This window comes from Plecotus auritus (genome assembly GCF_963455305.1).
Source record: "Plecotus auritus genome assembly, chromosome: X".
In the NCBI taxonomy this organism is placed as follows: domain Eukaryota; kingdom Metazoa; phylum Chordata; class Mammalia; order Chiroptera; family Vespertilionidae; genus Plecotus; species Plecotus auritus.
This window is the reverse complement of record NC_137784.1, coordinates 140,249,772-140,273,769: the sequence shown is the minus strand read 5'-3', so window position 1 is coordinate 140,273,769 and position 23,998 is coordinate 140,249,772. Positions and strand designations below refer to the sequence as shown.

The 23,998-nt window shown below is 41.4% G+C and overlaps 1 protein-coding gene across 2 annotated transcripts in view; it reads right to left on the bottom strand.

The window, feature by feature from the left end:
* The window catches only part of SLC9A7 (solute carrier family 9 member A7), a 121,463-nt gene that overhangs the window by 41,628 nt on the left and 55,837 nt on the right, over positions 1-23,998 (bottom strand). For both annotated transcript variants that reach the window (XM_080653302.1, XM_080653301.1), the window contains exons 2-6: positions 19,317-19,516; positions 16,552-16,629; positions 13,591-13,667; positions 11,271-11,383; positions 260-365 (exon numbers count right to left, since the gene is read on the bottom strand). In XM_080653302.1, the coding sequence (XP_080509428.1) occupies positions 260-365; positions 11,271-11,383; positions 13,591-13,667; positions 16,552-16,629; positions 19,317-19,516 (574 nt within the window). The remainder of the gene's footprint in view (positions 1-259; positions 366-11,270; positions 11,384-13,590; positions 13,668-16,551; positions 16,630-19,316; positions 19,517-23,998) is intronic.

Here is a 23,998-nt window from a genome sequence, read left to right as displayed (position 1 = left end):
AACGATCAACAAACATAGGTATCTACAGTCCGCCAGGCACTCCCTATGGTGTCTTCATTGAACTCAATCTGCAGTCACCATGCTACGCTGCTACAGCATTCTGATTGCTGACAACTGGACAAAGCAATGTAACATTATCAATCAAGCTGAGAAACCTTTTAGAAAAACACCCGATTCAGTAATTGAACACTTTTAAGACAGGCCTCTGAGCATTCAGGAAGCCAATCTCTCTTCCCCGGGCAGATGTAGTGTTACTTACGAGGACAGCACGATGGCAACGGCATCATTGAGGACGCTTTCTCCAAAGAGAAGTGCATAAAGGTCCACATCTGCATGTAACTCATTAAATATTGCCAGTACAGTCACTAAAAAGTGAGCAAAAGCACATCAGTTAGTTTCTGTCTCTAACCTTAAGCCACCGATGACAAATTTATAGAAGCAATTCTTATGTTCGGTGGGACAGAGCAGTCTGGAGTCAAAGGCGCGTTGTCTGTCTATGGCAGAAGTGAGAATAGCAATCTTCCTGATCAGGATGAGTTGTGAGATGACGCTTGGTTATAATAACACCACACTGAAACACTGCCCTTTCCACTGGAATCCCGTCACACTTTGAAACAACCTCTATTACAGAACTTTAAAATACATAATCACAATTGTCTGGCCAGCGTGGCTCAGTGGTTGAGCGCTGACCTATGAACCAGGAGGTCAGGGTTTGATTCCCGGTCAGGGCACATGCCCAGGTTATGGGCTCGATCCCCAGTGTGGGGCGTGCAGGAGGCAGGCAATCTATGATTCTCTCTCATCATTGATGTTTCTCTCTTTCCCTCTCCCTTCCTCTCTGAAATCAATAACAATATATTTTAAAAAATACATAATCACAATGAATATGATTGGGCTCTAGCATTGGGCAGAAACGCTATTTTATTGACTACTGTGCTCCCAGAGCCCAACAGAGGGTCAGGGAGCAAGAGAAGGCTTTAATGATGGTTTTTAAAGTAAGTCTTTTTTAGGACAGACTAATTACATTTCTCACAGTCTCCATATTTCTTAAGTGTTTAAAAATCAGCTAGTCTCCAGACCAGCAGTTCTCAAACTTCTGGCTTCAGGACACCTTTACACTCTGAAAAGTCACTGAGGCCCCAAAAGAGCTTTAGTTTTCTAAGCTACCAATAGATACTGCATTGAGTAAAGCAGAAAAAAAAATATTTATTCATTTAAAATTACTACTAATAATAAACCTATTATATGATTACATATTTTAATAGAAAGTAATTATATTTTCCAAAGCAAAAAAAAAATAGTGAGAAGAGAGCCATTGTTTTATATTTTTTCACACCTTTTAAAATCTTGATTAATGTAAGGCAGATGGTTCTTATCTCTGTTTCTGCATTTGATCAAAAGATAGTCAATATCACACATTAATACAGCCTCAGGAAAAACCCAATTCACTGTATACTTGTTAAAGAATGAAAGTTAAAATGACTAAAAGTATATTACTATTATTATTAAACTAGAGGCCTGGTGCATGAAATTCGTGCATGGGTAGGGTCCCTAGGCCTGGCCGGTGATCAGGGCCGATCAGCGCCTTCCAGCTGCCGGCTGGGCCTTCCTTCATTCCACACCGCCCCCTGGTGGTCAGCACATGTCATAGCAAGTGATCGAACTCCCGGTCTCCCAGTTGAACTCCCGAGGAGACACTTTGCATATTAGCCTTTTATATATATACTAGATTCCTAGTGCACGGATTCATGCACAGGTGGGGTCCCTCGGCCTGGCCTAGAGAGATTGGGCCAAAACCAGCTCTCTGACATCCCCCGAGGGGTCCTGGATTGCGAGAGGGCTCAGGCCAGGCCGAGGGACCCCACCAGTGCATAATCGGGGCTGGGGAGGGACCGAGGAAGGGCTCCAGGGTTGTCCGGCCTGTCTTGCCCAGTCCCAATCAGCTGGAACCCAGCAGTAAGCTAACCTACCGGTCAGAGTGTCTTCCCCCTGGTGGTCAGTGCATGTCATAGCAACTGGCCAAACAGCTGGACGTTTGGACACTTAGCATATTAGGCTTTTATTATATAGGATAGATCAGTGTTGACCTTAAAGGGTTTGGATTTTTTCAACTTTGGTTCCATTGACATTTTGGACTAGAAAATTCTTTGTTGTGTGTGGGGCGGGGGGCTACCTTGTGCATTGTAGGATATTTAGCAGCATCCCTGGCTTCTACCCACAGGATAGAGTAGCACTGTGCACTGAGCATCTGGATGCCTGATTGTAGTAGGAGCCTGGGCACCAGCTCAGGGCTGTTAGCCAAGATAAACAGCTATTTGTTTAAGCTGGTATTGCCAGGTTTTTCTGTTATTTGCAGCCAAAAGCATTACAAACTGATGCAGTTAGAAAAATAAACCAAACAAATGTTTAGCTTAGTGAATTAGAAGCCAACCACTCACGTAACCATCATCTAGTTCAAGAAATGGAACTTAGCCAGCTCCAAAGAACCCCCCTGTATGCTCCATCCCAATCTTAAACTCTTCCTTCACTCAAAAGTAACCATTAACCTGATTTTACCGTGATTGCTTCCTTTCGTTTCCTTATAGTTTGACCACCCAATGTATATTCCCTGACACTATCGTTTGGTTTTGCCCATTTTTAAATTTTTTAAAAGATGTATTTCTTAACATCTCTTCCACTTCACGGGTCCCCCCTCCATTCCTTTTGGCCGACTCTCTTTTCGTGATGCCCTATTGTGTAGTCCTCTCGTTTTTAAATTTTCTAATCACGATATACACAGTTCTTTCATAATTCCTATCATTTTTTTAAAATTTCCTTTAGGTTCTGTTGAAATATTAATAAAGTTTTGTCTGCCTTGGGACCCTGATTTTTTGGTATGACTCCACTTTCTGTAACTTTATTATTCAAAATGATTAACTTCATTTTTCTTATAAGTTTGCATGAAATTCAACCTCAATCCATTTCTGCTCCTCATATTAAGTGAGGGGTAGAAGGCCCAGAGTAGATTTCCTTGTTTCATGGCTCTGGGGCTCCCTCTTCTGGTTTTACATTGAAGTATTAAAAACATGGCCTTTGTGTGTAGCCGCATCCCCAGCACTCAGATCTACTTAATCTGCTCTCCTCCTCCACTAGTATCTTAGCCAGCCATGGGCAAACTACGGCCCGCGGGCCGGATCCGGCCCGTTCGGCTGTTCTATCCGGCCCGCGGAGCCGAAAGAGCAGAGGGTTCTCTTGCTCTCCCCTCCGCTCCTTTACTTTGAATTTATATTAGTTCACACAAACACTCCATCCATGCTTTTGTTCCGGCCCTCCGGTCCAGTTTAAGAACCCATTGTGGCCCTCGAGTCAAAAAGTTTGCCCACCCCTGATTAGCTTTCTTTCTCCTTCAAAGCCCCATCAATCAAGGTCCGTGGTCCCAGCAGTTCATGTATAGTGAGTGGCTTCCAGATAGATCTTCCCTGGGTATTTTCTGAGAGCCCTGGGGCCCCAGGTCCCTCCAGAAGTCTCACACCTCCTCTAGTCTCCTTGCCCGCACCCACCAATTGAAGCCTGTAAAGTCCCTCCCAGTTTTACTGTTGTTATCTAATATGCCTATGAAGTTGTTTACTCCCAGTGGGAACTTCTCACTTTGAGTGTGAATACTTGTGGGAAATTTCTGGGTTCCCTGACAGTTAAAATGACCAGCAGCCCCCTCTTCTCCCCTCTGCTTCCTCAGCACAGCTGCTGCTTCTAGCTCTAAGATTCATGGATAGTTGTGAATTCATGAGGCTACTCTGTCAGGTAGTTGTGCAATGCGGGTAGACACATTCAGTCTGTTAAAGGCTTGACTAGAACAAAAAGACAGTAATGGAGAACTCAATCATCTCTCTGCCTGGCTGTCTTTCAGCTGGGATGTCAGCCTCCTCCAACCTTTGGACTTGGACTGGAACTATAGCATTGGCTTTCCTGGTTCTTAGGATTTAGGACTGCTGATATTGGGACTTCTCAGCCTCCATAACTGCATGAGCCAATTCCTTAAAATTTCTCAATTTCAATCTTTCTCTCTCTTTCTTACACACACACACACACACACACACACACACACACACACACCACATACATCTCCTATTTGCTCTGTTTGCCTGAAGAACCCCAAGTAATACAAAACTCTACTAGCTTATCATTACAGTTGACCCTTAAACAACATGGGGGTTGGGGTGCTGACTCCCTTGCACAGTCAAAAATCCATATAATTTTTGTCTCCCTCAAAACTTAGTTGTCCCACTATGCTGCCATAAAAAAGAAGGAATTACTACCATTTGTAGACACCTGGATGGAATTAGAGAACATTATGCTAAGTGAAATAAGCCAGTCAATGAAAGAAAAATACCACATTATCTCATTTAGGGATAATGAAAAACATTATAAACTGATGAACCAAAAGATAGTTACAGAGGCAGTAAAGCATCAAACAGACTGTCTACAGCGGTAAGGTTAGGGAGAGGTGGGGGAAATAAGAGATCAACTGAAGGACTTGTATGCATGCATATAAGAGTAACCAACGGATGCAAGACATTGGGGGGTGAGGGCATGTATGGGAGTGGGGTGGGGGGGGCAATGGTAAGATATGTACACATATAATACCTTAATAAAAATTTGAAAAAAAAAATAAAATAAAATAAACTAATATTTTGAGTATTAAAGAAAAATATATCAAATTAAAAAAAATAAAAAAAAAATTAGTTGTCCCTCAGTATCCATGGGGAATTGGTTCCAAGACTCCCCTGTGGATATTCAAATCCGAAGATGCTCAAATCCCCTATATGAAATGGGGTAGATCAGTGCCTTCTACATCTGCAGACTCCCAACTGTGGATTGAAAACAGTACAAGTATTTATTGAAAAAGACCCGCATGTGAGTGCACCCATGGTTCAAACCTGTGTTGTTCAAGGGCCAACTGTATATAACAAAAGAATTGTCTTGTTTTTAACCCAATGTTGAAGAAAAGTTAACAACGATAATAACAATTATTAAGGATTTACCATGAAGCAGGCACTATGCTAAACATTTTATAATCTCACTTAGTCCTCATAAAAGCCTGTGGGTAGCACTATCATTTCCCCCAACTTAGAGAAAATAAATCAGGCCTTGCATAATGGGCCACCTTCTACTGCAACATCAAAATTCCTAAGCTTGGCCAGTGTGGCTCAATGGTTGAGCATCAACCCATGAACCAGGAAGGTCACGGTTCAATTCCGGGTCAGGGCACATGCCTGGGTTGTGGGCTCAATCCCCAGTAGGGGTCATGCAGGAGGCAGCCGATCAATGATTCTCTCTCATCCTTCTCCCTTCCTCTCTGAAATCAATTAAAAACACATATTTTTAAAAATTTCCTAAAACCTCAGCAGTTGAACCCAAGAATAGTTTTATCCGTTACTCATAAAACATGTCCACTGAGTGTTGGCACTGGAGGCCTCTGTTCACATCAGTCACTCAGGGACTCAAGACTGATGGAGGCTAATCTCCACGAACAAACACAGGGCTGACAGCCCAGGAGATCTGGGTCCCAGGACTTTATGAGTCAGGGTCCTGGCAGGAAACAGATGGCACACCCTCAAATTGAGCAATTTGAGGAGTGTTTAATAAGGGATTATTTATAGAAGTGTGGGGAAAGTACAGGAAAGCCACAAGGGAGAGGGCAGTACTTGAGGCTAAAACAGGGAGCTTTATACCATCACTAGGCCGAAAGAGACCAGAGAAGGAGTGATTGTCAGAACCAGGAACTGTACAGAGATGGTCACCTGACAGAAGCTATGACCTCTGATCAAGGGATGCAGCCAGCCCTCAGGGACCCTGCATTTCCATCTTCCTTCCATCCTCACACTAGTGCTTCCCTGTGGATGAATCCAATGGGAAACCAGAGGGCAAAGGAACCTCTGAAATCTTCCATACAAGTCAGCCCCTTGGCATGGAGAAGAAAGTGGAGAAGGGTGGCGAGTAACTCTAGAGGGGCCCACAGAGGCATCCAACACAGCCACCCACTATAGCTAGCTATGAGAACTTAGCACACAGCAAAGTCTAACGATTTTAGCCAAGTGAGGGTTTAAGCTACATGATTTTCAAAAGCTCTTCTGACTTTAAATACTATTTTCCTGAAATACTACAGTTACCAGTAGTTAAAAAAGTATAATTAACTCATATGTCCATGACAATGAAGGCTAGCCTGCATAATTAATAACAATTAACATTTATATAGCACTGATCTGAATCTGACTGCTCTTGAATTTTGATTTCTCATTCCTCCCGCCAATCACCTGATAAAACAGGATAGAGCCTGGCCAGTGTGGGTCAGTGGTTGTGTGTTGACCCATGAACCAAGAGGTCACAGCATCCGTTTTCTGTCAGGGCACTTACCTGGGCTGTTATCTCGATCCCCAGTAGGGGGCATGTAGGAGGCAGCCGATCAATGATTCTCTCTCATCATGGATGTTTCTATCTCTCTATCCCTCTCTCTCTAAAATCAATAAAAATGTATTTTTAAAAGAAAAAAAAAACAGGACAGGAACTCTGCCAATCCCCCTCCCACCCCACCAGGCAAGGCTGGGCCCAACCAAGATTAGGAATATGAATGCTAACACCAGGAAGATGAGGGGGAGGGGGTGGAAGACTGGGTAAGTGACTTCTAAAATGGGGAGTAAACAGACTCTTCCACCCCCAGCAGGAATCAGAGAACAGGGTCACATCAGCTGTTTCCAACTGGATAAGAACAGAGAAATTATAATGAACTGACTGATGACTGCTGGTACAGCTATCTAAAAAGCACTGGGGAAAAATAATAAAATAGCAGATAGGGGAAGAAGGAAATATCAAGAGCCTTAATTTGTTCATTCAACTAACTTTCCCTGAACACTTCATCTGTGTACTAAAGAGCACTTAGCACTTGCGAACATTCAGTACAGAGAGGTAAGTATTGTGTACAAAGTAGATGACTTAAAAGCTGTGGGAGCAAGTAACTGAAGGAGTGAGGGAAGAAGAACTAGGCAGGTGGCAGATTTGAACTGAGTCAAAAAGGATAAAAGAAATACTGACCAGCCCTGGCTGGTTTGGCTCAGCGGATAGAGCGTCAGCCTGTGGACTATAGGGTCCCAGGTTCGATTCTGGTCAAGGGTACATGTCCAGGTTGCGGGCTCCATCCCCAGTTGGGGGTGTGCAGGAGGAAGCCAATCAATGACTCTCTCTCATCATTGATGTTTCTCTCTCTCTCTCTCCCTCTTTTCCTCTCTGAAATCAATAAAAATATATTTTAAAAAAAGAAATACTGACCAGCCTGAGGGATGCCACGAGATAATTACACTTAGACAACACCAATCATAGATTTTGAAACCTGTGAGTAGGCTTGATTGACTCGAAGGGTATAAAAGTGACAGAATTAAAATGAGAGGAGTCACTTCATAATGGTTCATAGGAAGGAATAGCATTCATTTTTCTTTGGAAGCTGCCTAAGAATACACTATGGATTGGAAATTTCATTTTCTTTCCTGAATATGGATCCATCAAAAGTAACAGTCCAGCCCTAACTGGTTTGGCTCAGTGGATAGAGCGTCGGCCTGCGGACTGAAGGGTCCCGGGTTCGATTCCGGTCAAGGGCATGTGCCTTGGTTGCGGGCACATCCCCAGTAGGAGGTGTGCAGGAGGCAGCTGATCGATGTTTCTCTCTCATCGACGTTTCTGACTCTCTATCTCTCTCCCTTCCTCTCTGTAAGAAATCAATAAAATATATATTTAAAAAAAAAAAAAGTAACAGTCCACAAAGATGGCACATGGCTGGCACCCACGACACATAACCACAGAATGGAAAGGGCTCCTGGTCACAGAGCAGCTTCCACCATTCCACACATGTGGTATCCTCGTCAACAGGAAGACCAAAGACTGCTGCTATTATTTCCTACCAATGACACAAACAAGGGTGCTTCAACCAACCAACTCTTCAATATCAATACTTAGAGTGTTTGGAATCAAATATCGTGATAAGAGGGTCAATGGCTGGGGAACATTGAGATTTTTTAGAACCACATAAACTGTCTCAAGCCAAGTACCGAGTAGTCAGAGACAAAGACTTTTATTCTTTCGTATCAGTCAATACCACTACTAAGTTTTGTTTGATGTACCGGACACAAGAAGTCAATTTGGTCTCATGGTCCCCTCTAACTCTATACTTTAGTTTTTATTTCATGGTCCACGTTTTCAAACCGATTTTTGGAAAGCTGGTAAAACCCCTTTAATTTTAAAAAACATTCTACATTTCAGAAAGATTTCCATTAAAAAGCAGTTAAAGTTAATGTCCTCATGTTTATTAAGATTTAACTTTCCATTTCCTAGAACTTTCAATTTATATCAAACCCTTACTGTGCCAATCTTCACAGGCCAAAAAAAAAAAGGTGTACCACAGAAATGTCTGCTATTGTTTTCTACCACAGGATGGACACAGTAAAGTGGCACAAACAATTACAAAGATAATCTGGAAAAATAAGCCTTTTTATCCAATTAAATGAAGCAACACTAATAGCTCAGAAAACGTAATTTTAGTAATCTTTATGTTACACTAACCTCCCTTTGTTTGTTGGTGATACTAATATATTTTCAGAGAAACCAAACACCTTTCGTAGACTTATGAAGAATCTATTTCATTTTTTAAAATATTGTTATTTATGTCAGAGAGGAAGGGAGAGGGAGAGAGAGATAGAAAACACAAATGATGAAAGAGAATCATAGCTCAGCTGCCTCTTACAAGCCCCACAATAGGGATCAAGCCTGCAACCCGGGCATGTGCCCTGACTGAGAATCAAACCCCGACCTCCTGGTTTATAGGTCGACGCTCAACCACTGAGCCATATCGGCTAAGCAGGAATCTATTTCTTAATAGACACATTTGGAGATAGTCACAGACATTACAGTATTAAAATAATAAAGCCACTTTCAGAGTGCTCTTTAGAAACATGCTGGGGTTAACAGATGACCTGTTATTTATTTAAAAAAAACACACACACAAGGAAAACAGAGAAATCTGTGCCTGATTCAGATGTGGCTAGAGACCAATATAATTAGCAGGTGCTATGCTCAGTGCTTTACGTGTGTTATGTCATTTAATCTTCACAATAGCACTGGGAAATAGGTACCATTATTCCTACTTCATAAGTGAGGAGACTGACATGGAACTGACAGGTCACCAGCTCAGTGACTGGCACGGCTTCAATGAAAACCTCTGCCTACAACTCCACATCCCACACTCTTTACACAAACAAGGGTGCTTCAACCAACCAACTCTTCAATATCGATACTTAGAGTGTTTGGAATCAAATATGGTGATAAGAGGGTCAATGGTTGGGGAACACTGAGATTTTTTAGAACCACATAACTGTCTAGAGCTGTGCTATCCACGTGTGGCTATTAAAATTTAAATTACTTAAAATAAAATTTAAAATTCAATTCTTCAGTTGCACTATCACATTTCAAAAAGCCACATGTGACTACTGGCTACCACAATGCACTGGGAAGGTTACAGAACATTTCTACTGTCACACAAAGGTCCATGGGATAACACTGATCTAGAGGACCCCCAAGAGGCATGGTGAAGTAGGAGGGAAATTTAGTATCTTTAAGATCATTACTGTCCAGAACAGGCGTCCTCAAACTACGGCCCGCGGGCCACATGCGGCCCGCCGAGGACATGTATCCGGCCCGCCGGGTGCCGCTGCCTGTCCTGCTTAGCAGCCGACTCGTCCCGGGCCCGCAGTGTGCATAGGAATTTGTTCATAGTTTTTTTTTTTAAACTATAGTCCGGCCCTCCAACGGTCTGAGGGACAGTGAACTGGCCCCCTGTTTAAAAAGTTTGAGGCCCCCTGGTCCAGCATGTAAGAGGACAAAGTAGACCTTCCCATCCCCACTATTAGGACAGGATCAGCTTTTCCTCCGTAATTTCTTTCCCTAAAGTGTACCCTCAATAGTTGACATTAAAGGAAGGAATCGCTGTAACTATTTTATGCAAACTCATTTAATTATGGGTTCTGACTTGGAGAAGAGAGGTTGTCTTGTTTTATTTTGCTTGTTTGTTTTTGAGCTGCAGGGGAGGAAAGACATATAATAAGAACTGGTATAACTCTTACGAATTGTTTCAACTAATTCTAGACTTGAAAAATACAAGGTAAGAAATGTGTGTATAAGAACTACATCACAATGGGAAGTCATGCAGGAACATTGCACAAAAGGAGTTTACAAATTAAATTACATTCACTACAGGTATCGCGTACATTTCACTAAGAATAACTGTTATTTAAACCAAATGACGTGTTTCCTGAAAGGCAAAAGCAGAGCACTAAAAAAGAAGGTAGTGTAGCCCTAACCGGTTTGGCTCAGTGGATAGAGCTTCGGCCTGCGGACTCAAGGGTCCCAGGTTCGATTCCGGTCAAGGGCATGTACCTTGGTTGCGGGCACATCCCCAGTAGGGAGTGTGCAGGAGGCAGCTGATCGATGTTTCTCTCTCATTGATGTTTCTAACTCTCTATCCCCCTCCCTTCCTCTCTGTAAAAAATCAATAAAATATATAAAAAAAAGAAGGTCGTGTATGTATAAAAATTATGAACAAATTGGACATTCTCAAATGAGAGACAAAAAGTTAAAACAGGTGAAAGTAATCCAAGTGTCCATTGGCAGATGGACAGTTAAACAAAATGTGATATATCCATAAAATGGGATATTATTTGAGCTTTAAAAGAAAGGAAATTCTGGTACGTGCTATAACACGGATGAACCTGGAAAATGTTATGCGAAGTGAAATGAGCCAGTTGCAAAAAGACAAATACTGTATGATTCCACGTATATGAGGTCCTTAGAGCAGTCAAACTCACAGAAACAAAAAGTAGAATGGTGGTTTGTCAGGGACTGGGGGAGGAGGAAATGAGGAGTTGTTTAATGGGAAGTTTTGAGTTTCAGTTTTACAAGATGAGAAAGTTCTGGAAGGTGGTTAGACAACAATGTGAATACACTTAACACTACTGAACTGTACACTTAAAAACAGTTAAAATGGTATATTTTGTTCTATGCTTTATCACAATTAATTATACTAATAACAATAGGGAAAAGTCATCTCTGTTAGACCACTTAGTGGTCTCTTTCTCCACCATTCCACATTAATACTACAGTCTCCCTACTGCAACAAAAGCTCATGATTACTCTGGACTGTTTAAGATTTAAATAATGAGATGTCATAATGAAAATGCCAAATATGCAAATACCTGGGTCTGTGGCAGAGATAATTGCTCCAAAAAAGAGACAATCCGTGTAGTAAAATTTATCCGAAAGCTGTCCCACCATCTTCATGAGCTTCACCACACCATACATGAGATTTCTGTAAGGAGGGAAGACCCACTATGTCAGAGGGAAAATTAAAGAGAACTCTCCTAAATGAGTAACTGAGCAAATATGCAAGCAGAGTAGTACTAGAGCAGTGGTCGGCAAACTCATTAGTCAACAGAGCCAAATATCAACAGTACAACGATTGAAATTTCTTTTGAGAGCCAAATTTTTTAAACTTAAACTTCTTCTAACGCCACTTCTTCAAAATAGACTCGCCCAGGCCGTGGTATTTTGTGGAAGAGCCACACTCAAGGGGCCAAAGAGCCGCACGTGGCTCGTGAGCCGCAGTTTGCCGACCATGGCACTAGAATATTGTACTTCAAGAGAGTGTCATGAAAACATCAGGCAGCTGCTGTGGTTGGACACTTACCAGGAACATGTGTAATACGACTTTGGCACCAAGTAATTGTTTGCAGTTAATGTCATCTTGCTGAAACATCTGAACATCCCATTTTTTAAAGTTGTGCTTATTTACAACTATAAAGTATGCTCCTCAATTAGCAACAAAGGCATCTTAAGCAATTGAGTAATAGAGAAGAAAGAAAGAGAAAGAACCCTGCATAATGTGTAATAAATGCCATAAAACTCACAGGATTCTAAGATAGTGTTTAAAGTCATGGAAATGAGTGGACTGGATGAAGCTGGAGAGGGGGAAAAATGGGTTAGCTACAAAGATTCAAGTGATCAATCTTTCCTGCCAAGAATTATTTCAAAGAAGGGAGAAGAGGCAAAACTCTCTAAATATCCAATTAAAATATCAGTGTACCCATTGGCATATCTGGCATCCCATTCGTTGTATGGGTTTGGCAGGCCAGCAAGAGCCCTCCTTATGCTACAGAATGTGCGGCCCAAGAGGGACCACCAAGTTCAGTATTACATTTCCTACAGGATAGCTTACAAATTAGGATGAGTGAGGAGTGTTAAAAGGCCTAGTACATCTCTCTCTCTCATTCTCTCTCTCTCTCTCTCTCTCTCTCTCTCTCTCTCTCTCTCTCTCTCTCTCTCTGTGTGTGTGTGTGTGTGTGTGTGTGTGTGTGTGTGTGTGTGTGGTGGCAGCAGCTGCAGGAGTTAAGGGAATAAAAATAACCACAGAATAGACTCATTGTACCATACAGCCAATCCTCTGATAATAAAATTCTTGATAGTCAGAACCATGCCCTTGCTTGCCTTTGTATCCTGGGTGCCTAGAACAAGTAGATTGACTGAGCTAGGAGCTCAAGAACTATTTGCAGAATTCAATCCTTTTGAGAATAAGTAACTTAATGTTTGCTTACTGTGTGCCAGCACTGTTCCAGAAACTTGAACAGTTCTATTTCAACTTATAGTAACTCTATGATACAGACTGGATTTGCCCTTTGTTGCTTACCAAAGGCTTCTTTCATCAACCCTTTCAATATTTCCCGAAACCACACCTTTCTCTTTATTTCCTTCTACCACAAGCTTAGACATGGCTACTAGACTTCTCTGCAGCTTTTTCTCCATCTTGCCCCCCATCATCACCAATGTTTGTTTTCTGAGCACTTCCTTATTTTGTGGCATTATAAGATTCTCCATTCTCCTCTTGGATATTTGCTGCCCCAGCCTTAGAATCAGCCATTTCTGCAAAGGGCCCTGATTCTTTTTATTGGAGAATGGTATTAGAAACCAAGATCTGGGGACTAGGTATAATTTTATTTCATTTTAATTCATCTTCATTTTAATAGCCACATTAGGCTAATAGCTACCACACTGGAAATGTAGCTTTAGACCTTATATGCCATTATCATAAATGTCAAAATACTGGACTCTGGTGATTGCCAGCAGCTGGGTGGTGGGGAAATGGGGAGAAGTTGCTCAAGGGTACAAATTTCCAATAATAAGATGAACAAGTTTGGGGATCTAATGTACAGCATGGTGATTATAGCTAATAACGCTGTAACATATACTTGAATGTTGGTAAGAGAGTAGGTCTCAAATGTTCTCACCACAATAAAAGGTAGCTGTGACAGGATGGAGGTGTTAGCTAATGCTATGCTGGTAATCATTCTGCAATTTATAAATGTATTAAATCAACACCTTGTACATCTTAAACTTACACAATATTATGTGTCAATTGTACCTCCATAAAGCTGGGGGGAAAGACTGGACTCTGTGGACCCACGTAGAACTCATCACTTTGGAAAACGTGTTAATTAGGTTACATGGCAAAGAGTCCCTTACCCGATAATGAAGCAGGAAACAGCAGTCCCCAAAAAGGCATAGGCCAGAATAGACCCAAGATTTCTGAAAAAGTGTCTCTGAATAAAACAGAAAAGCAGGAATCACGTTGTCATTTTTGACAGTGAGCATTAGAAACACATTAAAAGTCTCTAAAAAGTGAAACTTTACTTACTGCTTCCGTTATACCAAGTCATAATGGAAATTACTCCTAAATTTGCCCTTGACCATCATGGTTTTAAAATATCCTTTGTCTTACCAATCACCGATCAAGCAAGCAATGTCTTAGTAAATTTCAGACAAAACCACTGCAACTAGTTATATTAAATTACATTAAGAGCGTGTGTGTGCGCGCACGCACGCACGCACACATGCACACGTGTATAAATAGACCAATTGTTTTAATAGATTTAACCCAAACCATTTTACTCTAATGATTCAGTTAGTCACTTCCAGTTCTGGTAGAACCTTAGAAGATCATTGCAGATACAAGTTTGAAACTAATAAAGCATGAAAGTGCCACCTAAGGAGCTTTCTGCTTAATTCATATCAGAAAACAATGTCCTAAGTATCAGCTCATGGCATCTGTGGTGTCTCCTGATATTCATCTGGAGTAATCTTTAGAGCCTGGGAAAGACAGATGTGAAGAAATGAGAAACAACTTATTCCAGTTAAGATGGGCAAGTTTTTGCTGTAGCCAGTTTTCTCAGTGGTTAGGGACTCAGCCCATGGACTGAAGGGTCACAACCTCAATTCTGGTCAAGAACATGTACCTCAGTTACAGGTTCCATCCCTGGCCCCAGTCGGGGCGTGTGAAGGAGGCAACCAATGGATATGTCTCTCTCATATCAATGTTTCTCTCTCTGTCTCTCCCCCTCCCTTCAAAAAAATATCCTGGGGTGAGGATTTAAAAAAAAAAAAGGATGGGCAAGTTTATAGATATGTTCATATGCTTACATGGGTACAAGATGTAGCAATTATTCAGAAAGGGGTAGGAAAACTGCAATTCTCTTAATGCCTCCGTACATTTATTGGCTTCCTTAAAACACACACACACACACACAGATTTCCTTCTCATTAAGCCTGTGGAATATTCTGATGGGGAAAATCCATGTTCTTGCGATCCTGAGCCATAGTTCTTACTCCTCAAGGCATAAATTATTTTCTTTGGACAATCAGAACTATTTAACAAAAACAGACGAACAAAACCCCCCAAACGCCCTAATTAAACAGAGCCAGGAACACTTTATTTTAAAATGTAAAGAGGCAGAAGAGTCCCAGCATGACAGCTGAGCAACATCAGAGACAGACAAGACACAAGAACTCAGCCTGGATCGAGCAGCCACCATGAAGTATGGCCAGACAAAGGGCTGCGGGCATCCTCTGGCCTGTATTCCAGACAGGATCTGAGGACTTGGCTTTGGCCTTCCCCAATGCTTGCCTCTCTTTGAGGCAGAAGAAGGTGACAAGGGATGCCTACTGTCCTTAAACCACTGCTCAGAAGAGAAGCCTTCAAAGACTTGCCATACCACAGTGACCAAATGAGGGTGCTGCCTATATATATTATGGACACATGATGTTTGCCTCTTAAACTAGTCATTTTATTGCATGGGTAGATTCATGTAAGCACCACTGCCATCGAAACACAGAACTGTTGTATCATCAGAAAAATCTTCCTTATGCTCGCCCTTCATAGTCACACACATCGCCTCTCACTCCCACATCCCTAGTCCCTGGAAACCACTAATCTGTTCTCCATCCCTATAATTTTGTTATTTCTAGAATGCTAGAGAAATGATATCATACAGTATGTGGCCTTTGGTGATTGGATTTTTTTTTCACTCAGCATAATGCCTTTGAGATCCATGCAGAGTGCTGTATGTATCAATAGTTGGTTGCATTTTATTGGTAAGTAGTATTCCATGGTGTGGATGTTCATTTAACCATTCACTTACTGTAGGGCAGGCGTCCTCAAACTACGGCCCGCGGGCCACATGCGGCCCGCCGAGGACATTTATCTGGCCCGCCGGGTGCCGCTGCCTGTCCTGCTTAGCAGCCGACTCGTCCCGGGCCCGCAGTGCGCATAGGAATTTGTTCATAGTTGTTGTTTTTTTAAACTATAGTCCGGTCCTCCAACGGTCTGAGGGACAGTGAACTGGCCCCCTGTTTAAAAAGTTTGAGGACCCCTGCTGTAGGGCATTTTAGTTGTTTCCAGTTTGAGGCTATTACAAATAAAGTTGCTATGAATAATTACATGCAGGTTTTTGTATGAACATAAGTTTTCATTTCTCTTGGATAAATCCTCAGGAATAAAATTGCTGGGTCATATGGGAATTTCAACTTTAGTTTTATAAGAAACTGCGGAACTGTTTTCTCAGAATGGCTGCGCCATTTTCCATTCCCACTGGCAATGTATGAGAGTTCCAGATTTTAAAACAAAAATGAATCACTGGTGATGAGTCAGCTATAGCCCTTGAGTGGGTACAGAACACAGTAATAAGCAACCTAGGAGAAGTAAAAAACTAGAAAATTATGCAGGTAAATTAACACAGAGATCCCCATACTTCAAGAAATACTGGCAAGAAAATCAGACTCCTTACATAATTTAAAGCCTTTCTACCTCTCAAAAGAAACTAAAACTTTAAACCAAGCAATCACACTATTAAAAGGTCAACCAGCAAGAAATCTGTTTGTCATGGGAATTCTTTCCATAGTTTCCATGAAGTAATCAGTACAGGTAGACCAGACCTACTCTGTGGCATTACCTTATATACCACGCACACGTGTACTATTATGAGCAATAGTTTGGAATGTGTTTACAGTATGGTATAGTTCATTTTTCAACTATACACAGCGTTTGTTTTTATGATAATTTGCCCCAAGAATGTCATTATGTTATTATCTTTGGATAATTTATGACTATTTTTAAGCTTGAAAAAAAAAATACTGGCAAAAATCTCTTACCTTCTTCAAACTGTATCCAGCATGGAAAATAATTGGAGGCAGCAGAATGTTGAAAAAGACCTCTGGGTCAAACGTTACCTAAAAGTTTAAAAAAGAAAAAAAGCCCATTTTTAGTTTAATACCACTTGGTGCTATGATGTTTGCTTAATATTTTAAGCCATTGGCTAAAGTGTGAATATTTGAAGCACATGACGTAAATGTGAAAAAGCATGAGCTCATCACAGAAGACAAGCCACAGCTCCCCTGTGGGCTGGCATGTTCTCTTCCACATAGCACTTCGGATTTCTACTCTTGCTCTGCTGTTTAATACATATTAATATACGATAGTACAGTGCAATTTTGAGACCTCATACAAAGCTTTTGGTCAATGTTTTTAAACAAGAAAGAAAACATCTTGATTTTTATCAAACCTTTATGAAGGCTCAACTGCAATAAAAGATGCAGCCATAATTCTTATTAATTTTCTGGATCATCTCACAGAATCATTTATAGACATAATTCTACCAAATTTAAGTCTCTTTTGAGCGGCCAGCCTTCTGTGACACATGATGTGGCCTAGATAAAAGTCTCCAGTGATGCTAATGGCTTCCTAAATATCAACATAAATTCAGCAGTTCTAAGGGGACTAAAATTAACTGTAGGTTTGATACAGGAAAATCATTGTGAAATTATTAGACATCAAAGTCTTACCACATCCAGAAAACATAACCATTCTATAAACCTCCAAACTCTTTAAAAATTTGTTCATTTTACTGGTAGTAGATTATTTGGCTCTTATTTCAATTAATTATTAAATCTTCATTATAATTATTAAAACCAAAGTTAGCATTTCTCTTTAGAAACGGGTAATGTTAACCAGTCTAATTAAAAATAGAATGGTTCCGCCCTGATGGGTTTGGCTCAGTGGATAGAGCGTCGGCCTGCGGACTGGAGGGTCCCGGGTTCGATTCCGGTCAGGGGCATGTACCTTGGTTGCGGGCACATCCCCAGTGGGGAGTGTACAGGAGGCAGCTGATCAATGTTTCTCTCTCATTGATGTTTCTAGCTCTCTATCCCTCTCCCTTCCTCTCTGTAAAAAATCAATAAAATAGATTTTAAAAAAAGAAAAAAATAGAATGGTTCTCTCAAAATTATGTTTTAGTCTATCTTCTTTTTAAAAAATTTCTTTATTGATTAAGGTATTACATATGTGTCCTTATTCTCCCATTACCCCCCACATCCCATTCATGCCCCCACCCCCCTGTTGTCTGTGTCCATTGATTAGGCTTACATGCATGCATATAAGTCCTTTGGTTGATCTCTCCCCCTTACTCCCACTGTCCCCTACTTTCCCTGAGGTTTGACATTCTGATTGATGTTTCTCTGTCTCTGGATCTATTTTTGTTCATCAGTTTATGTTGTTCATTATATTCCACAAATGAGTGAGATCATGTGATATTTATCTTTCTCTGCCTGGCTTATTTCACTTAGCATAATGCTCTCCAGTTCCATCCATGTTGTTGCAAATGGTAAGAACTCCTTCTTTTTTACCACAGCATAGTATTCCATTGTGTAGATGTACCACAGTTTTCTAATCCACTCATCTGCTGATGGGCACTTAGGCTGTTTCCAAATCTTAGCTATGGTGAATTATGCTGCTATGAACATAGGGGTGCATATATTCTATCTTCTTGCTGAAGGTAAGAGTAGTCTGAAAAGCAGGGACTGTCCAAATGAGAAGGGAATTTGGACAATACCTATGCAGTATGAGGATACTGGGGCCAAAGAGAGTGGAACTTGCTGGAAGTCACCACACCCAGTAATGCATGAAGCAGCGCAAGAGTTTCCTGACTCCCACACCATCCCATGCATGCTTATGAAGGGTTGAAAGAAAAGAGCTCATTAAAACTGCCATTTTGGACAAGGAGAAGATGGGTATATTGAATGCTCCAGGTTGAGAATAATTTTCTTTAAGGATTAGGGTAGATCTTGAGATCAATAACCATTTAATTTTTGGAGCACAGTCTATACTCTGTCTTTGACTGCAAGCCTTCACACACATTAGCCTTATTCTATATTAAAAGGGACTCCCACAAGTTAGATCCCCCAGACTTTATCCAGAAGCCTTCCTGCTGATAAGCCTGGGTCTATAAGGCACTAGAATATATGAGGATAAATACAAATCTTTTGCTTATGCTGGAAATCACCCAAGTAAGGAGATACAGAATCCTTTTTCCTGTGGAGTATTTTAGCTATCCCCAACATCAAATGAAAACCAATGTTTGGATTCAAATTCTAAGATAAGAAATATCCTTCCTCTGAAGAATAAGCCATTGGCATCAATCACCAATGAGAGGGAATTCTCAATCAATATTTATAGAATATGGCCAAAGAATAATGAAAAACTAAGAATTATACTTCTGAATTCTGAATAAACAAGCTGAAAGTGAAACCAATCTTAAGAAAGAAACAAACTCATCCCTAAACCATTAATAAAAGACATAGTAAAGATGGGGATTAGAGAGACAAGCTGAATGGGGATGTACAAACCCACCGCACTATCAGTGGCCCAAGTCAGCTACTGATCCTAGCAAAGCTGAAAGGCTCAAGTTCAAATATGGTTTCTTCTTCTCTTCATTATAACCCAAAAGCTTCCCAGTAAAACGGAGAGGCAGCAATGCTACCTATGCTCCAGGAGTTTAAAAGGGTTTCTCTCCATAAGATCAAGACAAAACTGGAAGTCAAAAACCATGTCAGACAACAACCACTGAGTGTCCCCAGCTCACCTTCCTCAGCATGTCATTCTGCTCTACACTGTTGAGCTTGCCAGGGCTGATTTCTCCTTTCAGGGTGTATTCAAAGAACTTCCCACTGACGTTGACTAATAATGTGCTGAAGGCCCTGTCTTCCTGCGTGCAGCTGAGTGACTTGTTATGGCCACTGGTGGCAGGGGTGCCGTACCTCAGGATCACCCCGACGATGAGCCCTGAAACAGAGTGGGGGAAAAAACACACGTGAGGCCTGTGAAAGGACAGAGGATGCATGGAAACAATGGCATGAATGACTTATAACAACTAAGAAACTCAGAAATCATCTTAAAGCTCAGGTACAGGGTATGTATTTTAGGAGCAATTGCACAATCCTTTAAAAGGGTTAACCATCCCTCAGCCACCAGGAGGACAAGGTAGGAAAGTATCTTTCATGGTTATTATGGCGATGAGTACTTTTTAACAACTGATCACATCTCATTTCTCAGGCTTTTAGAGAGGGAAGATGGGATGATAAGAAGCAATTTTTTTTTTTCTGCCGAAGGTAGAGCCTCTGAGCTCTTCGATTTGCACCAGCAACAGCCCTCAGGCCAGTCCTGCTGCCATCTGCCAACAAGGACCGGGCTGCACTGTAGCAATTTCTAGTTGTAACAAATGCAATATGCTTTGCCACATACCAAAGGAAGAAGATGAAAAGAAATGTTTTGTTTAGGTCATTTAAAGGACTAGGTATCATGGAAAAAGTAATTACATCCCTTGGGAAGCTAAACACCACAGTGTACATTTTTGCAGTTATGATCCAGGGACTGTGCAGCCAACTTCCAGGGCCTGTGGCTATGATACGGATAAAATAATTACCTACAAGTCTTTTTAAAAATATATATATATTTGCATTGATTTCAGAGAGGAAGGAAGAGGGAGAGAGAGATAGAAACATCCACAATGAGAGAGAATCATGGATCAGCTGCCTCCTGCAAGTCCCCCACTGGGGATCGAGCCCACAGCCCGGGCATGTGCCCTTGACCAGAATCGAACCTGGGACCTTTCAGTTTGCAGGCTGATGCTCTACCAGGGGTGGGCAAACTTTTTGACTCGAGGGCCACAATGGGTTCTTAAACTGGACCGGAGGGCCGGAACAAAAGCATGGATGGAGTGTTTGTGTGAACTAATATAAATTCAAAGTAAAGGAGCGGAGGGGAGGGCAAGAGAACCGGGTAGAACAGCCGGATCCGGCCCGCGGGCCGTAGTTTGCCCACGGCTGCCTATCCACTGAGCCAAACCAGCTAGGGCTACCTATAAGTCTTTAAGTCTCATTTCTCCTTAGTAAGGTTTTTCCATTAGGAATTTTCACCGCCCCCCCAATAAGGTCGTATATAAGCATTCAATTCCATGAGTGAGAAAGGAATGTTGTTCCCCTGATCTTGGACATGAGTCACACATGCCCAAGGAAAAGTGAGTGAAATGTGGGAAAAAAAACAACAACAAACAAACAAACAAAAAAACAAACAAAAAAAAACCCACACACCATAAATAACCACCGCTTTCTACATTTCTCTCTTAGTAGGAAAAATTCAGACATCTCTCTATATTCAGTTCCTTGCTAGCAATAATAAAAGATAGAATGGTAAAATGTTTCCCTATCCCATTTTGCCATTGAAGGAGAAAGTTACATGAGAAAAAGATGAGCGATGTTTGCAGATTCTATGTATATGTTTATAATGTCTCTTATCACCAAGATATATGAGAATTCACAAGGCATTGTTGAATAAACAATATACAAAGTCTAGGAAAACCTTAGAGTTCTTTAAGCCAAATTCTGTCTCTGTATTGTATCATCATCATCATTATTATTATTGACTTGTATTAACAGATACTTGCAGTTTGCTGCCTTTTGTGAAAAAATCAAGTTGTAAAATTTTCTTACATATTAAAAATCAGGTTCTTAATAATATCAACTTAACATGAAATAATTTTAAAACCTTTAAAGGAATATAAAAAAAACAGACTTTTTAAACAACATGTTGGTCAATACCAAAAAGAGTTGTCATTAGAGAAAAATAATAAAAACCCCATAATGCAGATAGTTCTAGTTATCTGGTCAGTGGCACAAGGCAGGCACCTAAGGTCTTCGGCAGCAATCACTTGCTCAGGTCTTATTGCTGAAATTTCATATTAATTTCTCTTTGTTAAGCGACTGCCCCAGATGATGGTAGAGATTGTAAGTCCTCACTCATCCTCTTCCTGCTCAGCCGAGGAGCTGACTTCCCAACTGTGGTCTCTTTGCCATCTTGTGGTTTAGGGTTTTTTGGATATCTATGTTGGTAATGAAGTTTGGGGGACAGCTCCAGTGAAGTGGCTGCTGACCTTAGGTCTCTTATTGATTTTTTGCTCCTCTTCATTGCTGTCCTAGGTGAGGAGGGGCTCTGAGTCGTGGTCTATAACCCCAATAGGTGATCTGTCTCTCTGGTCTACTTTGTTCTCCTCCAGCCTGATCATCAGCACCCCCATTGCTTCTCCTTGCACAGGCCTGGGATACTCTGGATAACACCCATGGTAGGGTCTTCGTATGGGGAAAGGTATGCATGTTGTTGGGTCTGGCACTTAAGGGGGCACTCTACAGTTCCTCCTTTTTTTCCCTATTCTCTTTATTCAGGTAATTTTGCTGGTAAAATTACCCAGAAAACCTCCTACCACAGATAATGTTATGGGAAGGTGCTACCTGGGGGTTATTCTTCTTTATGGCAGGCTGGGGTGCAAATGCATATTGTTTTTGGTGCCATTCCTGTGGATGAAACTATTATCTGTTTCTTACAACGAACCATTATGACCATTTTACTATTCCCCAAAGCATCATGATGACCAATGGGCTGCCACTGCCTCTGCCCTTGCCCATGAAGTCACATTGAGTGGCGGCAGCGCTGAGGAAGTGTATCCGGCAGGTGCTGGGTCTCAGCCCTGCTGCTCATGTTTACATTAAGGGGGTGGCGCCTAGAGATGACTGTGGCAGCCATGGCTCCCCCCCAGCTGTGATGGTAATGGCTGTTGGTGGCAGGAGGGCTGCTAAGGGTTCTCTGGGGTTCACTGTCCACTCCAGGTCAAACTTAATATTGTTTTTCATTCTTATTTCACTCCCTCGTTAGGTAATGTGGACAAGAAAGGGAAAGTAACCTCATAGGGCGATCTAATCACAAATTCCTGACTGGGCAGGTCATGATGGGTAGTCAAGCCCTTTCGCTTCTGATTTGGCGAACAAGTGGAGGTGCTGTGCTGGGAGAAAGGTTCACTCAGAGATCATAGGAACCCAGTGTCCCTTCCCACATACCTTGCCCTATGCTTCTCTTCCATATGGCTGTCCCTGAGTTATACCTTTTCATAATAAATCAGTAAATTATTTTCCTGTGCTCTTTGAGATATTCTAGCAAATGTGGAAGGAGCAGCAGTCATGGAGAACCAAGTCCTTAACTGTGGGATCTGATACTATTTCCAGGTAGTTAGCATCAGAATTTATGAATGGATTTAAAAAGCTGTGGTACATCCACACACTGGAATACTATGCGGCTGTAAAAAAGAAGGTTCTCTTTCCCTTTGAGACAGCTTGGAGGGACCTGGAGAGTATTATGCTAAGTCAGTCAGAGAAAGACAAGAATCATATGATGTCACTTATATGTGGAATGTAATGAACAAAATAAACTGATGAACAAAATAGATCCAGAGACATAGAAACATGGAACAGCCTGATGAATCTCAGAGGAAAGGCCAGGATAAATGCATGGGTGCAAAGAGATTAACCAAAGAATTTGTATGCATATATGCATAACCCATGGATACAGACAATAGGGTGGTGAAGGCCTGAGGGGGGTTGTGGGAGTGGGAGGGAGGGGGCAATAGGGTAAAGGGGGGCATCTGTAATACTTTCAACAATAAAGATAAATTTTTTTAAAAAGAAGATGGTGAATTCCAAAGCTGCAAAAATTCAAGACTTTCTCAATTTAAAAAAAATCAATACTGTTTCGACTTGTGGGTATGAATTACACATGGTCTGAATTAGTCTGTAACTTGCTTTTCTTCACCCCACAATATGCTTGTGAGCATCATCCATATTGACATGTGGCTCTGGTTCCTGTGGTCTCAGCACTGCGCTGCACTTCACCACGTAGATATCTTTTCCTTCTGCTTCTCTATCCCAACTTCCCGGATAATTGCTTCCGATTCATCCTTTGCTTCACCAATTCTCTCTTCAATACTTTACCCTACTGGTTGAGTTTGTAATGCCAATGATTACTTTCTTGAAATTATATTTGGTTCTTTCCCAAATATGCCTGGCTTTTTGTTTGTTAAAAGAACCTGAAGTAAGAGTTGAATATATTTACAATCCTCAGCTCCACTCTCTGTGGCTGCAGCTCACTTATTCCCATGTACTTCATGGGATGGATAATTATTATAAAAGGCCTAAATGTCCCTTCCAAAGGGTACTGGTTAAATAAAATGTGGTCCCCTCACATAACAGAGTTTGTAGCCATTATATTAAAAAGAACACAGCAACACTACTTCCAATGCATTAAGTGGGGGAAAAGCAAGGTGCAGAACAAGTTGTACAGCATTTACCTTTTGCCTGGGGATAAAAAGAAAATCGATCTCAGGTTTGTAAATGCAGCAAAACTCTGTGGAAAGATTTACCCAAGAAAGTGTAACAGTGGCTG